Source organism: Manacus candei, unplaced genomic scaffold (assembly GCF_025592945.1).
Source record: "Manacus candei isolate 608988 ecotype Guabito, Panama unplaced genomic scaffold, ASM2559294v1 h1tg000002l, whole genome shotgun sequence".
In the NCBI taxonomy this organism is placed as follows: domain Eukaryota; kingdom Metazoa; phylum Chordata; class Aves; order Passeriformes; family Pipridae; genus Manacus; species Manacus candei.
Genome location: NW_026138050.1, coordinates 2,842,204 through 2,858,617, shown reverse-complemented (window position 1 = coordinate 2,858,617; position 16,414 = coordinate 2,842,204). Strand labels below are relative to the sequence as shown.

The 16,414-nt window shown below is 51.1% G+C and overlaps 2 protein-coding genes across 3 annotated transcripts in view; both read right to left on the bottom strand.

The window, feature by feature from the left end:
* The window catches only part of FLCN (folliculin), a 208,640-nt gene that overhangs the window by 75,502 nt on the left and 116,724 nt on the right, over positions 1–16,414 (bottom strand). The gene's annotated exons all lie outside the window — the stretch shown is intronic.
* PEMT (phosphatidylethanolamine N-methyltransferase) overlaps positions 2,311–16,414 on the bottom strand; it is a 41,435-nt gene continuing 27,331 nt past the window's right edge. For both annotated transcript variants that reach the window (XM_051779161.1, XM_051779169.1), the window contains exons 4-8: positions 13,552–13,697; positions 9,125–9,236; positions 5,250–5,324; positions 4,419–4,479; positions 2,311–3,725 (exon numbers count right to left, since the gene is read on the bottom strand). In XM_051779161.1, coding sequence (XP_051635121.1) covers positions 4,425–4,479; positions 5,250–5,324; positions 9,125–9,236; positions 13,552–13,697 — 388 coding nt within the window. In that variant the 3' untranslated portion in view covers positions 2,311–3,725; positions 4,419–4,424. The remainder of the gene's footprint in view (positions 3,726–4,418; positions 4,480–5,249; positions 5,325–9,124; positions 9,237–13,551; positions 13,698–16,414) is intronic.

Genomic DNA, 16,414 nt, shown 5'->3' with positions numbered 1-16,414 from the left:
GTGTCCCCTGTCCATCTTCTCTGGATTAAGGGATTAAGTGCCCAAACTGTTCCTGTACCACCTGTACTCCAAGCTCATCTTTGCTTTTACATCAAATCTCAACTGTGGGCACAAGAGCCGAGGTTGAGCCTCAGCACTGGGATGGGTGTGAGAGCCACCACCAGAGCCCTGAGACCCCCAGTTCCTTCCCTTCCATCTTCCCAAATAGCAAAAGTGCAGCCTCAGCAAGCAGGAGCCCTGTGGGGATGGCAAACTCCCCATCCTGCCACACGTGCTGCCCCGATTGCGCCACGTGTTTATTCCCGTGGTTGTTTGCCACGTAAGGGCCCCTGGCTGTCCCTCCCCCGGGGCAAGGCAGCACAACTTCACTGGGCAAAAGCAAACACAGGGTTATGGGCGGTCACAACAGAGGGAGGGGCCTTTGGGAACGTCATCACCATCAGGGAAAGGACCACAGGATGCAGGCTCCATCTCCCAAAGTGTTCCTGGACGAAGCATCCTGTGAGTTTGGAGCTGGCCCTTCACTGCTGGGATGTTTGGGTTTGTACAGGTGATCTCCTCATCCCCAAAAACTTGTTTTGTGGAAGGGAGATGTGTGTGGAGGAGCCACACAAGTGACCCTGGGGAGGAAACCTCCACGAGGGTGGGCACAGCTGCTGTGGGGGCTGTGCAGTGACACAGAGTGACCTGAGGCAGTGAAGAGCAATGACCTTGGTGATGCAGCTGTCCCTGCCAGGTAGTTGTGATTTAACTAGTTTCTCCTTTTCTGGTGTTTGCTCTGCAGAAATATCCCAAACTTCAATGGAAGCGTTATCTGTGGCGTCAGCACACAACCTCATGTGAAGCAATTCCCAAGGCTGCAAACAACCCCCCTGCCAACCTCCAGTGGGCCCAGCAAGCCCCACACTGTATTTTGAAGGCATGAAGTTATGAAAATAGCTCCATGACCCCCTTTCCAGAGACCTCATTTGGTCCTCGATGCTTCTGCAAGAGCTGGAGGGATGCACCCGCCTGTGCCAGCACAGAGCTGAGGCTGCAACCGGCTGGTCCTGGGGGTCCCACAGTGCAGGTCTCTCCTTTGGAAGCAGCAGGACTCATATTCTCACCTGGAAGCCCCAAGGTCCATCCCTGCATCAATGCAGAATATGCCCCAGCTGCAGCTGGGAAGTGGGGAAACGTCTGCGACAATACCAATGCTTCATGCTCAGCCTGAAGGTTTCATCCCCTCCCTCTGGAATCTCAAATTCTTAGAAATATTAGGTAATTGGAATCACAATTTTTTCCCTATGACCAGCAAAAACGATGGTCTGTGTTTCCCTCCTTGCAGCCCTGGGGACCAGCACGGCACCACCCAGGACTGGTCCTGGCCAGGGCCATTCCCTGCCCAAGGGAGAAAGGTGGGCTTGGGCCCCATGATATGGGCTAGAACATCACCTTCCAGCTCCTCAGATTGCTTTAGGGAAGAGAGCAGATGCCTCTAAAATATCAGACTCCAGCTTTATGGCAGCCAGAACCAGTTCTACAAAGGCAGCGACACATTAATCCGTGCTGGCTGCTGCAGGAAGAGCTACTAAAAGCAGGGACGCATCTGGCATAACCCCAGAAAAACACTTGTGCAATGCAAAGCCAACACAGAACAGCTGGGAAGTGGGAAGGGTTGGAAATGGCAGATCAATGGGAAAGGAGTCCGTGAAGCCGGTCCCGGAGCAGCACCAAACCCCTGTGCTTTTGGGATGCTATGGGCACAGGATGGGAAGCAGCTCCATCACTGGGATTTATGGTGACAGACACACATTTTAAGAGGCTGATGCTGGCTGGGGAGGGGAATGGTACAACTGGGGTCCCCCCTTGGCCTTGGAGTGGGGACAGGAAAGGGCACACAAGGTCCCCAGACGGGGAATGAGACAGGACAAATACGGCCCTCGCTGTCTTCTCATGAAGGATAATTCTTCCCGACCCAGCACGTGTCTCTCCGGTAAATACTGATTACACTTACCAACAAATCCAAGTTTATTGACATCAGAGACTTTGAGCCAGGACTGGCAACTCTGACATAAATTGTCTGAATAATGCAATGTATCCTCTCCTCACTGGTTGCTATGGGTACTGGGCTGGTTTAGCCTCTGTCTATAAACATTAACTGTGAAGGGGATGTGGAAACTTATCTAAAAATAAAATACTATGCCCAAATCTTTAAGAGGAAGGTTGTTGAGGTGGCAATAAAAAAATAAATCTATGTGTAATGGCCCTAAAATGATGAAACACAAACAAGGCGTCCGTGAGCCTGTCCAGAGGAAATGGGAGGCCGGATTGAAAAGAGACCAACACTTTTAATTCCTGCTGAGCAATGCCTGGAGGGTGAATTACAACATGCAAAAGCAAAAGGAAATGGAACCGTTTGGTGGAGGTGGCACTGGGAAGAGGGAGGACCCTCCATGGAGAGGACTTTGTGATGCTGAGATGTGGCAGCACATCCCGGTGCCCGTGCGGGAGCAGCTCCTTCTCCAACGCCATTGCTGCTTGTTTGGTCATTTACAGTTTATTTCTCAAACTGTTCTGGGAATCTGTAAACACAGAGCCTGGCTCTGGAGCGTCACCTCTGAAGTCTTTCTGTTCGAGGCAGGATCCAGCACTGGGCAGTTCTGGGACTTGTTGAGGCTGGTGGCAGGGGCGGAGGGGCAGATCTGTACCTGGCTGCTGCATGGTGTGGAAGGCAGAAGCAGCCCTTTCTCTCCCTCCCACCCACTGTCCCTGCAAGGCAGTGAAAAACAGCTGGAAGGCACTGGGTGCTGGGGAAAGCAGAAGGACCCTCATGTGGCCCCTAAGGGAAAAGGAGGGACTGGGTGGGTGTGGAGGGGGCCGGGGCATCAACAGGGCCAGGGGTGAGACATCTGCAGGGTGCAGACAGGGATTGACTCTTCCCCTGGGTCTTCTCCATGCTAGGGTTTCCCCACGGGACAGCTGCCATCCCTCCACCCCCCTTGGGCAGTGGGTTGGGTCATACATTCACATCTCTGTGCTTTTCAGTCACCTTTCTCTGAGTCTTTGCAGTTGTGGAGAGACACTGCAGGGCTCTCTGTGGCAGGAGACCTCTGCAAAGTGGAAACTGCAGTTCTGGATGGGGAGGTTCCCTCTTCCAAAAAAGAGAGGGTTTGTTGTTGGGTTTGCAGCATGTTTTGCTGTTGTTGAGTTTGCAGCAGTTTCCCCTCTTCCTTCCCCAGCTCTGTTTGAATCCTCAGGGGCTCCTGAACCCTCTCTGTTGCTTCATCTGAGCTTTTGTCTGCTTCCCATGGCTCTTTGGCAGCATCTTCAGATGATCTTCAGGAACAGCTGGAGCCAGTGCTTCCCCATGCTCAGAGCTCACTTGTGAAATGCCCCTCCAGTCCAGAGAGAATTGCTTTTCCCCCTGAAGATCTCCAACAATCGCTGGGGGAGTAGAGGTCAGGAGGTCCCACACTGTGTAATTCCTGTGAGAGCATCAGGAGCTGCAGTGACCCGGAGTTGGGGACAGAGACCTGGGGACAGGGACCTCCATCTCCTGTGGGCTGTGGTGAGGAGATGCCACCACGCTCGGGCTGTTCCTCTGATCACTTCCAGTGCTGCAGGGAGCTCGGTCGGCTCATTAGAGGTTTGCTGGGCTAATTAGTAGGATACATCTCAGTAGGAAAACAGGGAAATCTGACAGTGCGGGGACCAGAGAGGCACGAGGTACCTGAGACAGTGCTCTGCAAAAGGCAAAGGGACAGGAGTCCATTAGGGACCTCAGTGGTGCCACAGCATTTCCATCAGAGCAGCAGTTACGGGGCTGCCGAAACCTTGGCAGTGCCGTGGGATTGTCCCAACTCTCCAACCACCAGTGGGCAGATGCACTGGGGGTTCCAGGGTGGCACTGAACCCCAGGGAAAGGAGCCTGGCCAGGAACTTGCGCTTTTGCAGAAGCCTTTGGCCCCCAAAACAAGCCTGGGCTGAGTTTTTAGGGTGAGCCCATGGGCAGAAGTGCTCCCGGCTCAGACAAGGAGCAGTTGGAGCAGGGATGCCTGATTTCCCTAAGGGAACACGTGCCCTCTCACACCATCCCTGCCGCTCACTGGAGCACCTGCCATGGCCAATAGCTGCTTTTTTCTGCCTGATTCAGACTAAGCCTGGAGCTTCAAAGCTTCCCAGCAATTTTGCCTCGCACTGATTCTCAAGTGTATAATCAAAACAATTTGGGGGCTGCTGGTCGGGTGCCAGGAGGCGGACAAAACTGCTGCTGTGAAAAGCCTTCCTGCCTGGGTTTTTGCAGAGGTTTGAAGCTCAAAAGCCTTCAGGAGTGTGGGAAGGGCTCTGGAGGAGCCAGGGAAGGCAGGGCTGGGCAGGGGTGCTCGTAGGTGGGGGAGCCTGGCAAAGCAGCTGAAACTGCCGATCAGCAAACCTACCTGTGGCTACTTGTTCTTCACTCCCTTCTGTTTCTGCCGGTAGATTTCCTCTGTGAAAGGCCTGTAGTTAGGAGGATGGGAATTTGGGGAGAGAGGGGACAGAGACAAAAGAGAGGGGCAAAAGAAGGGAGGGAGAATTAAAATCAAGATTACTGTGCACCCAGAAACTCTGTCCTTCACTGGTTGGCACAGCCTGACTATTCCTGTGCCATGGCAATCCTCATCTCAGTCTCTCTGGATTGTGGAGCAGCTACAAGCTGCTTCCACCACAGACCATCCCTGTGCTGCATGGGACAAGGCTCAGCACACACTCAGACCCCCCTGCGTGCAGACCTTGCCACTCTGCATCTTCTCCTCCCTTGCAAACACAAAAGACCTTTCACTGCTGCAGTACAACTGCTACTTCTGGGAATTATTCCAGTCTGTTCCATTCTCTGCTGCCAGGCTATTGTGGTGCAAAATATCAGAGAAGCCCATCCAAAGAACTACAAAATGCAAGCACTTCTTGTAGGGACTCTTCAGAGGACACAATGAGTCCTCTCACCGCCTTCCTTATTGTTCTTCTACAGACAAAATCAGGCATCCGAAAAGAAAAAAGATCTCATTTTGATAAAAACAAACAAATGCACAAATGTTCCTAGAACTCAGCGAATAGTTCCAGAGCGGAATCTGCCCATTATCAAAACAATTGAAAAACAATCCTCTGTTTTCCTTCTTCCCCTGCTGAATTAATTGGAAAAAATCATCTCTACTTGTGCAGTTCTCCGAAACCTCGGGAGTTAAAGCTGGCAGAAATAATTAGAAGCTCTCCAGTTCTGCACAGCTACTCACCCCTCATACAGCATGGCGATTGTGTAGGAAATTGCCACTACAGCTGTCAGCAAAAGGCCAGCTGGGCTGGCGTGCCTGTTTTGAAAGAGAAGGAAAAGATCAGGTAAGTACATGGGCTTATGCAAGACCTGGCTGAGAAAGTGAAATGAGACGCTGGGCTCCATGAGAGCTCTCGCTCATTAAACAGAAGCAAACAAAAGGGCTGGGTTTTTTTTTTTTTGTGCTCAATGTTAACTGTCTCAGACAGATGTTACTTGGCAAAGACTCTTCCCCAGCCTATTTCGGTGACTTATTTTAAGTCTGATCCCTGCACGTCTCTGCTAGAAGAGCTTCTGCTTTGATGCTAAATCCTGAGATTATAGGGATGTTTAAGGGCTGAGCAGCTGCTGAAGTATGGCTGTGGCTCCCAGCCCGTGCTCTAAGGGAAGTGCCTGATGTCCCAGAAAGATGGGCCACCCAGGGTGCAGGGGACTCTTGGCAGAGAGAGCAGTGTATGGCACCCTATAGATCAAAGTGGAGGCTGAGCCATCACAGGGATAGGGATGGAAAGGGATGGGAAGGTCCATGTCTACCCTTTGAAGGGTACTGGGGTGGGTGCTGCATCTGGGCTGGGTGCTGGGGGCTTGGTTCACCTCTAAACCCATTTCAAGATGTTTTAGAAACATGTTCTGTCACCTCCCAAGGCCCAGTGGAATGGTGTCCTCCAGCAAGATGTCACCAGGCACAGCACAGTGGACTGATGCCATCCACTGCTCTGCACTGTCTGGTTGTGGGCAAAGGTGATCAAGAACTGTGGATGCAATGGAGATGGCTGTGCCTTTCAGCACTGAGGCCAAAGATTTGGGACCAAAAATCCCTATCACCTTCTGCTCTAAAGACAGGTATCACAGAAACATAGATGAGCTGTGAGAATGAGATGAGGTTTAAAGTTCCTTCCAACCCAAACCATTCTGTGACTTGTGCTGCTGGGAAAACATGCCTACAGAGGAGGGACTGAGCTACCTAAACCTCATACTGGAGCCCTGCTCAGGTACCACTTGGCCTCATCACTTCCTGGAGAGGCACCGACAAATCTTCACCTTTTCACTGTTTTCATTTTGCAATAACTTTTCCCTCATTAGGAAGCTTCGGGCAACTTCTTCTTCTCCCAACCCCCTGCTATTACATGCTTAGTCATGTCTCCTCCTTGATTCCTATCAGAGAGAACAAATTTACATGATTGTTTGTTGACAGCAAGACCTCTAATTGCATCATTTGGCTGCAGCTCCGGCTCTGATTTATGCAGCCTGTTGCTGTGAGTTAGAACACTTCTCTACCAGAGACACACAAAGCTGTCCCTAAACAGTGAATGCTCCATTTGTCTTGCAGAAGAAATGAGGCTGCTGGATGCAGGTGATGAGCAGCATTTGGGTGAACTGTTTCTCTCCTCTTACAAGCTCAACCTACATACCGGGTGAGGACTCATCGGAGCAGCATCAATGATGAATCAGCCAGGAAGGTTTTGTGGTCCTGGCAGGGCTTTTCTTTGGGTAGGGAGTCTGTTCATCCCCAGCCTTGCTGCAGCTCCCCATGGCAAGTGGGTTGTTGCCCCACCTGATGCTTTTAAGGCTGGAATGAAGTCAGAGGGCAGGCTGGTTTATGTGATGGGTTTATATGACCTTATGGATGAAAATAATCAATCCTTTGGGCTCTGACACCATGATGTGGAGTGTGATACATCACCAAGGGAGAACAAACATGCTCTGCGTTTTAGGTCTGACCAGAACCAGATGGCAAACACATTCCTCCCACTACCACAGAGCTGAGACTTCAGCTCTGGCTTCCAAGGGCAGACACCAACAACTTCTGCAAGCCCTGGGACCTAAGGAGAGAGCTGTGACTCCCCAAAAAAACCTCAGCAACTGGAGGGTGTCCAGAGAAGGCAAATGGAGCTGGGGAAGGGTCTGGAGCACCAGGAGCAGCTGAGGGAGCTGGGGGGGCTCAGCCTGGAGAAAAGGAGGCTCAGGGGGGACCTTCTTGCTCTCTGCAACTCCCTGGCAGGAGGGGGGAGCCAGGTGGGGGTTGGTCTTTGCTCCCACGGAAGAAGTGACAAGGGGAAATAGCCTCGAGTTGTACCAGGGGAGGTTTAGATTGGATGTTAGGAAAAATTTCTTCCCCAAAAGGGCTGGCTAGCCCTGGCACAGGCTGTCCAGGGCAGTGATGGAGTTATCATCCCTGAAGGGATTTAAAAGCTGTGTAGATGTGGCACTTGGGGACATGGTTTAGTGGTGAACATGCCAGTGCTGACTTAATGGTTGGACTCAGTGATCTTAGAATGCTTTTCCAACCTAAATGATTCCATGATTCTGTGAACTGAGATCACAGGGAAGAGAAACAGCCAAAACCACTGTGAGAAGGGTTGTGCAGAGCTTCCCCCGGGCAGGCAGGCGGTGTCTTGGTGCCACTTTGCACAGCTCCAGCAATTTGTTAACAGCAATTATTTGTCATGCCTCACTGGCCTTAATGGTGGCAGCCTTTAACGAGAAAAAGAAGGCAATCACTGCTGTCTCGAGCTGCTTAGAGCTGCTTTTACCCAGAATTGTGCTGGAAGACCAAACAATGTGCACCTGGTGAGAGGGGTGAGAAGGGATTCTGCGACAGAAGCAGCTCAGGAGGGTTCTGTGGATTCTGCAAAGGTTCTAGGAAGTAGTTGATGGTTGCTGATCTTAAATAAAACTCTCCTTGTAATTCCTCCTGGTCTAATTCCTCCTTCTGCTTTGCTGTGGGGGTCATGGTGTGGTATGGGGTGGGTCATCCTGCCCCAGGTCTGTCCCACTCTCCCCAGCAATATCCATGCTTCCATTGTGCTGCTGCCAGCCCTGTGGCCAACTATCCTGCCCAGGGCTGTCAGCAGTGAGCTCGCTCTGGCCCTTGTGCACCATTTCCCAGGATTTAGACCCCATCCGGTGCCGTGGCTCTGCCAGGAAGGGAAACAGCCTCATGCAACCAGCCCTGATGGCACCAGGGGTGATTTCAAGTGCAGAACGAACTGCAACAAGCTCAGTGGAGACAGGAGAAAAACCATCAGCTTTACTTATTACCAAGGGCTGCACACATGGCTGAAAAAATGACTAGAGAGTGGCAAAGCACATTTTTTCCACCCAAGTAGAAGAGAGGTGGTCACAGTCAGGAGCACCAGTGCAAAATATCTAGTGATAACAGCCCACAACACTCCACAGGCTCCTGAAGTAACACAGCCGGGTGTTTTTCTCCTGGGCAAATAAATAAAATGTGATATTAAATGAAAACCACATCAAACTTGTTACACTGAATAGAGTATATTGCTCATTTGTTGCTAAATTACAGCCTATTCATTTCCTCCTAAGCAGGCTATTAAGCTGTGTTGTATCACATGAGAAGTGTTTCGGAAGTGTTATCACCGTGCAGTGGGGGAAAAGGGTGGCTTGGCTTGTTTTGCTTTTTTCAGAGTAATTACAGGGTCACACTGCTCCCCATATCAATGCCCTGCCCCTGCCGAGTGACACCCTGCACGAATTTGGCCCTGACTGTTGATTTTTCCACGTGCAGAGCCTGCCAAGGAACTCGTTCAGCTGCAGAGCATTTGCTGATGCCTCCTCTCCCCAGCACTTGCCCGCTATTTGTTTTTCTACAACTAAAGCTGCAAGTCTTTTATGACAGCACAAGATTTTCCACGCACAAAAATAGCCAGGAGGCCAGAAGTCAGGGCATGTTGCACTTTCCCTGCCATTTAATTGCTGACTGCCATCATCAAGTGCCCCTTTGGCTCCCGGTGCAGCCTGGCACCTCATGCCCTGCCAAACACAGACCCCACACTCACCCTACAACAGGAGGTGTTTGTAGGGGCATGTACTCACATGAGGGACCAGCCCAGGTAGATGGCTGTGCTGCCCCAGTACATGGGGTTATCCAGGACGTTGAAGGGGAAGCTGGTCACTTTTGCCTCCATCAGGATGCCAAAGTAATCACCTAAGAGCAAACAGAGAGTTTTTTGGTTGGTCTCCATGAAACTGGGAGTCACGGCGGGCTTTTGGAACACTGGTACCCTCCCTGTGCCACGGGGCATCCCTGCCAGGGATGCAGAGCAAAGAGGTTTCACTGCTGACTTCCAGGCTGAGAAAGCAGCAACAAATAAGTCGCCTGTTTACTCTGTGCCTATCAGCTTTTCCGGGAATGGCTCTTTGCCTGTGAGGAAGGTTCCTGCATTGCAGTGAGGTTATGGCAGCCACATCCCTCATCAGGAGGCAGCTCTCGAGGTCCCAAATGGTTAATTCTGGTTTTCTCATTTGAAAACTGCCCGTTGGATGCCACTCGACGAGGAAGTAAGTGCATAGGATCAAATCCATTTAATGGGAAAATAAGCCCAGCGCCCTGTAATGGTGTTTGGAGATGTTATAATCACGACAACCACCACCAAATGCCCTCATCCAGTGCCACCCTCATCTCGCAGTTCAGAGAATTTCTCAGAATTTCAGAAAATAGCACCTCTGCCTACAAAACACTCAATTATCGGCACGATGATGATGATGATAATAGGTGATTGTCATCTGTAATGAGGAAAGCTTTCAGAACTGTCAGAATCCAACCAGTTTCCCATCTACCTCAGAGCGATCCTTCCACCCTCCCAAAAGGAGCTTGGAAAAGGAATGACAGCAAGGAGATGTGCAGCTCGTGAGCAGCATTTCGGGTGGTGTGGGGGGTAAAGGGCCAGGATGCAGATCTTTGGTTGTGTTGGTCTTACAAGTGAGACCACAAAGCACCACATCTACAAGTGCTTTAAATCCCTCCGAGGATGATGGTTCCACCACTGCCCTTGGGCAGCCTGTGCCAGGGCTGGGCAGCCCTTTCGGTCCCTGTTCCATGTCCACTGTAACAACTCCCATGTTCCTCGTCCCCTGTACAAGACAAGCATTGATCCGTGAGGAGCAGTGCCGGTCCATCAGCCCAGGGCACTGCCACCACTGTGTTCCCAGCTTTGCTGCCAGCCTGTTCCCTGACCTTGGGCAAGTCTCCTCCGTCCCTCCCGGTGCTATTGTGCACCGATCATAATATCAGTGCTTTCTTAGAGCACAGAGGGTGGTGAGGATTAATGTATGGTGAGAAAGTGCTCGCAAATCTAGATGAAAGGCATTACAGGAGAGCAAACTATTCAAGGTTATTATTATTACCTGGATCGCAGTGTAATTTCTTTGACCTCACATGGTGCTAAAACATTTATTTCTAAGGATAAACAGCCCCTGCCCAATTACACAATGCTTTTGGGCTTTAACTACAGGCCACTAAGTGAGATAATTGCCTTGTATTCATACTATATGTTCTCACAGTTACTTGGCAATACATCTCTGAGATTGTTCTGGTAGAAAGAACACATCACCCCCTGCCACAGCCCATTTCTGTGTTTTTTTATGTGTCAAAATGCTTCATTATCCTCTGCCCGCCCTTGCCTTTGGGCTGAACACCTCGCTCCCCAAATGGCACAGGCACTGGGGAGGTTCACACAAAGCCCTGGGTCCAGGGGACTGCAGGGGTTTCTCTGTGCCCGGCACTGGTGGGGCTGTGGGACCCTCCTGGCAGGCTCCCCACAAGCAGGAGCACACTGGCAGTTTTTCCAATATAATCTCTGCCTCTAAACCTGCACAGTTCAATGAGCATGACCACCAGAGAGGTGGTTTATATGTTTTTATGTTCACAGGAAAGGACTGTGTGTTGTTTTGCGCAGCATCAGCCTCGGCATCTCCTGAGCCTCCATTAAGCCCCAAAATCAGGAATCAGCTTCTTGTAAAGCTGAGGGACCTTGGCAGTTAATTGGAGGGTTTTTTTCTGCTGGACATCTGTATAACCACCTCACTGCACTTGGGATCACAGCAGCAAAAAGCCATTTGGTGCATTCTACAAGGTGCCCCACGGTCCCTAGAGCCTGACCTAGGCTGAAAACCCACCTCCACTTCACTCTGGAGATCCATCAGCTTCTCCAAGCCCAGTAACAGACTTTGGTCAAGTCAGATTGACTTGAACTCTTGGTCAGTGCTGGAAGGAATAGAACTGGGGTACAAAACAGATGGGCTCAGGCAGGCAGAGCCGACTCTCTGTGCCCTTGGCCTCAGGATTTCCAAGTCCTTGTCATTGTTTTTTTTGGGAAACGGGGCAAACAGCGAGGTGGAGGGTGCTGAAGTGATGCCCAAACCCCAGCATGGGCATGGCACAGACACAGGGCACCAGGAGATGGATCTGCCAGGTAGACCTGCATCCAGCTGTTGCGAACAGAGGCTGAGGCTGGTGCTGCTGTTTGGGAGATGGGGTGGCACAGCAAGGCTTGCTGGAGAAGGGTGACTCACACGGCTCCCACTGCACCGTTTAGCGCACACTTCAGAGACAAAGTGTTCTGCAGCTGCTCCAAAGCTCAAATGTGCTGTAAAGAGGGAATCTAACAGGCAGCCCTGATGTGGTCCCTGTGCCCTCCCCGGTTCAGCCCTCACTGCTGTAGGAAAAGTGAAAAAGTAAGGGTCAAATCCTGTTCTGGTAATTTTTGAAGTGTTTGTGTGTCAGAGGTTCTCTCAAAACTTCTCTTGAGCTCAGCTATCAATAGTGAGAAGCAGCTGGATGCCCCTTCTTGCCAAAGCAGTGCAGCCCTTTGCTACCTGCAGTCCTTGCTCCTCCCGCAGCGCCAGTGCAGCACTAAAATCCTGCATGCAGGAGGATGTTGGAAATACAGTCCCAAGTGAGTCCTGAGCAAGAGAATATCCCATGTGAGATCCTCAGAGACCTGCAAACCCCTTGTCTTCCCCATGGCTGGTTAAGAAACCACGCTGAGGGGCATTCTCCATTAAGAGTTTGCTGACTTGGACTCATAGACTCAACAAGGAAGCTGTTACTGGTCCAAGGACGGATGATCCGTGGGGCTCCAGCTGGGCCATGCCTCATGCAGAGGTCCCAAAACAGCCTGGCTGCACTAGCATGTGGTCTTGTGAAGTCCCCACCCCGACTCAGCTCTGCCCTGTTACCTGCCATGCACTGCTGGTAGAGGGAGCTGGTCCCTGCTGCCTCATGCGAGGCTTGGAGCTGGGCAGTCTCAGCCCGGGACACTCCAGGGAGAGCCCTCCTGGCAGAGTGGATGGAGCAGAAATGTCCCATATGGACAACTAACACCCATCCCTTCCCTGCCCCAGGGGACACAGAGGCAGGGGACAGGGCCCCTCTCACGGCTTACGCCGAGCCTGACTCACTTGTTTGCTTTCTCCCAGCAGTTCAAGTCCACTGGATCCTCCTGGTTGGATGAATCAGGCTTTACGTAAACAACTCCAGACCTGGCTGAACTTCAGGAGCATTCAAGCAGCTCTTGCTGGCGGGTGCTCCTGTGCCCAGCCTCTCTGGACGTGTCTCCACAGGCACAGCATCACTCCAGGAGGCTGCAGGTGATTCTGGAGGATGCTGGTGTCCGGTAGCTGAGGGACAGGGGTGTGATACAGGGCTGCACATGAAGGGTGAGGGGACGCATTCAGGAGTGCTGAGCTCTATTTCTGGCAGCAGGATTTTGGCCAACTCAACACATTTCTTTGCAACTCCACTTGAAACCAGGAAGGCTTATTACGTCCCTCTCTTCTTCCTAGCGACGCCACAGGAGCTAATTGAATTTGGTTTGTAAAGCACTTGCAAAAGCACAGCCTAAATGCGGTGTCAGAGCTGGGGCTGTGATTATTTCAGCCAGCGGGAGCTGCCCCTTTCCTTGGATATTTATTGTTCCTGTCTCTACTTTATTTCTATGAATTCCACACATACTGGCATGTTTTTAAAGCCAACAACGCTAACAGAATTACTCTCTAAATGTGAAAGCAGGCGCAGTGGAAAATGCCTTCTGCCATAAAGTGGCAGATAAAAGGATCTGTCAACGAACATTCAGGTTTATTGCAGAGGGAAGAGCAAATCAGATCCTGCCTTGGCACGTGTGACAAGCAGGTGGGTACTCGGAGCAAGGCTGCTGGACAGTTCACACCCACTGTGCTGGTGCTGCTCATGGGGTCTTGCACTTGCACCTTTTCTGGAGGGTGTTTGGACTGGCAGACGATCAGCTGTGCTCCAAACTTTCAAGCTTAACACTGAAGGTGATGGGACTTGCTGTATAAAACCACTGCACCGTGTGAGATAACAGCATGGTTAGATCATGCTTTGCATCATAAAGCCCTGAAGGCAAGGACAAGGGAATTCCTACAGGACTCTGCCCTAGCAAGAGATCCCTGCAAGGATTAAATGCACTTTCTGGCTAAGCTGTTGGATTTTTAGTGCTTACCTAGGAATGTCCCAGTGAATCCCAGTGCTAAGAAGCTGGAGATGACAAACAAGGTCCCCACAGCAGAGATGGCCACGCCTGAGTAATAGGTCCAGTGGCAGTCCCAGCCTTCCAGCTTTGGCTGGCTCTTCATGGCTTCTGTAAAGCTGTTGGAGAGACAACAAGGGCCATTAAAAACAGCAACTCATTACCAACATGACCCACCTCTCCCTGAGAGATGGAGCTTTGGGAGAGAATGCTGCTGAGGAGGTCCCTTCTCTGGATCCCTTTTCCCACCTGGACCTACTCAGCCTTCCAACAGCAGAAGCAAGGAGCCAAAGCCTATGAGCAGCCAGGGTTTGACCTGGGGCAGCTATTTCTACTCACAACCCTTGCTCACTCCTGGAAATACCAACCCCCCTGACTTGTGACATCAACACCTTTGTCTCGTTCACCAAATCCCAGCTTTCATCGTGACTGGGAGCTCTGGGACAGACGCCTTTGCGAATGCCAGAGGCTGCGATGGCTCGGCACAGGACTCGAAGGGTTGGGAACGATCGGCTGGATTATCTCGTGCTCCCACCCCCGTTCCCCTCCATCAAAATATTTTGCAGTGTTCATGTGTTAGCCACGTGCCCAGGAGTGATTCACGGCTGCAGCCTGACAGTCAGGGGGAGGATTGGAACGGCGAAAGGAAAATACGAGAGACAAGGCGTTTTCAAGTGCGAACACGGCTCCTCTGTTCCAGGCTGGCTCAGGCATTTCGGGTCTGACCTTCCAAACACTCCTTTGTGATTGGAATAACGGTGACCCCTCCCTTCAACCCCTTGAACTCTGCCCAGAGCCGGGCTTGGCAGGCTCAGCATCGCACATGGCTCCGACACAAACGCACGGTGACAAAGGAGACAATGCTGTGATTAAAAAAACACCATTAATAACAGCGAGGGGAGATAACGGACCCGCAGAGCTCTACACGGTGTTTCTCCACATGTTGTTGACACATGAGGTAGGAAACTTTGAGCCTTTTTTTAATGAGCACCCTGGAGGCTGAAATTCAAGCGGAATAACAGCTATCCCATGCCTCTGGCCACTGCTGCCTGTGAGTGGCGGGCCAGTAGTGCTGCTCCTGCCTGCGGTCCCGGGCTCCTCGGCTGGAAAGTGCTTCCATGGTGCTATCTGCAGGGCTTGGGATAGTTTTTTTTCCCTGATGTCCCTCTTCTCTAAGCACTGCAAATCCCTGGATTTTTTTCTCTGTTGCCCAAATAAAAACTGAGAGAGACAGCCAGTCCTGCCTTCATGGCTGATGGAAAGGCAGCTGGAAATCTTTTGAAGGCTCAAATGATGGTAAGTTCAAAGCACCAAGAAAGTCCAGGATAATATTTAAACTCTGTGGTTTAGGGACCTGATGATATTTTTTGTTCTCTTTGGGGCTTGTTCCTACCAGACTTTCCATTGTTGAGAGGTTTTTAGGACTCCAGAGCAAGACATTTAATCTTTGGTTTGGACCAAAGCAAGGAAACAAAACACGGAATAAATGTAACATGCCTGGGAGTGAGCAAGAACACATCTTGGTGATTTACACTCTGGAAATTACAGAGAAATTCCCTTTTCCACGGAGCCAAGCACAGGCAGAGGATGACAACGTGGCCCCAGGTGATGTAATGGTGTCCCCAGGCTGGCCCTCCTCCAGCACCCAGCACAGCTCCTTGCAATCACCAGGCTCACACTGGCTTAGTTTAAAATCATTTTTGATGGGAAGACACAAATCTGGCTGCACTGTGAAGCAACAGCAGCTGCACACCCCTTTGCATCATTTCCCCAGTGTTTATTTTTAAATGACACAAGTCTCCTCTAAGAAGAAGCCAAAAAAATCCATGTCCCTGATACCAGCACTGCCTGGGTTTGGGAGGAAAGCAATCCCCCTGCAGGGATGTGTCTGTCTGCCCGAGGAATCCTGGCCTGCCTGTGCACTCACAGCACACTGTGACATCCCTGGGGATGCTCTGGAGCTCTTTGGTCACACAGAGGAGGATGCTAATGCCTTTCACAGCAGTGGGGTTTGGCTCCACGTCCGGCCAGGACCTCTCCAGAGGGCAGCAGCACTGGGAAGTATCTCAGAGCAATCAAAAGTCACTGCTGCTGATCCCTGGGGAGGCAGGTGCTGAGCTGGAATCTGCCTGGATCCCAGGCCCTGGCGAAGAGATGCCAGAGTACAGAGAGACACAGTGAGAACACAGCCCTTGGAGGCTTCTTGCTCTGGATAATCTGGACTCACACTGTCTCACATCCTTGAGGCTCCTCTACCTGATGCTGGTGACTCAACTCTGTCTTGGAACACGGAACAAAAGTGGCTTCAAGAGCACGAACTGGTTGACTGAGAATCAGCACTGGAAGTTTTGTAACCAGCACATGGTATGGTTTGTTTTGGCAAAGCTGTCTCCCCTGCTCCAGATGATCACATCCTTCCTTTCCATGGTCGGATAGGCCTGCATTAGTTATTCTCATCAGCATGTCTCACTCGGTTCCCTGCTGTTTGGCTTACAGTTAGAGAAGGAGGTGTTTGCACGGAGATAATGGACTGCCTTTCCCTCTAGGAATGGTTTATATCTTCCTAAACACACTCTCTATTTGCATTAAACATGATGCGCTCAGGAGTTTTCAGAATTGGTAAATAAACCTTTTAAGCATTCAGGGTGCTGGGCCATGACAAGCAGCACAGAGTTGTCAATTATTCCAGCATCTACAACTGCTCCTTGATGGTGAGGGAGCCTCCCTGGCTATGTTACTCCCTCCCTGGTAGGGACAGACAAGGTTTGGGGCATTTCCCTTGTTAGAGCGCCAGTTGTGCTGCCAGTCCCTTCCTTCATGTGCCTCTAAGTCACGT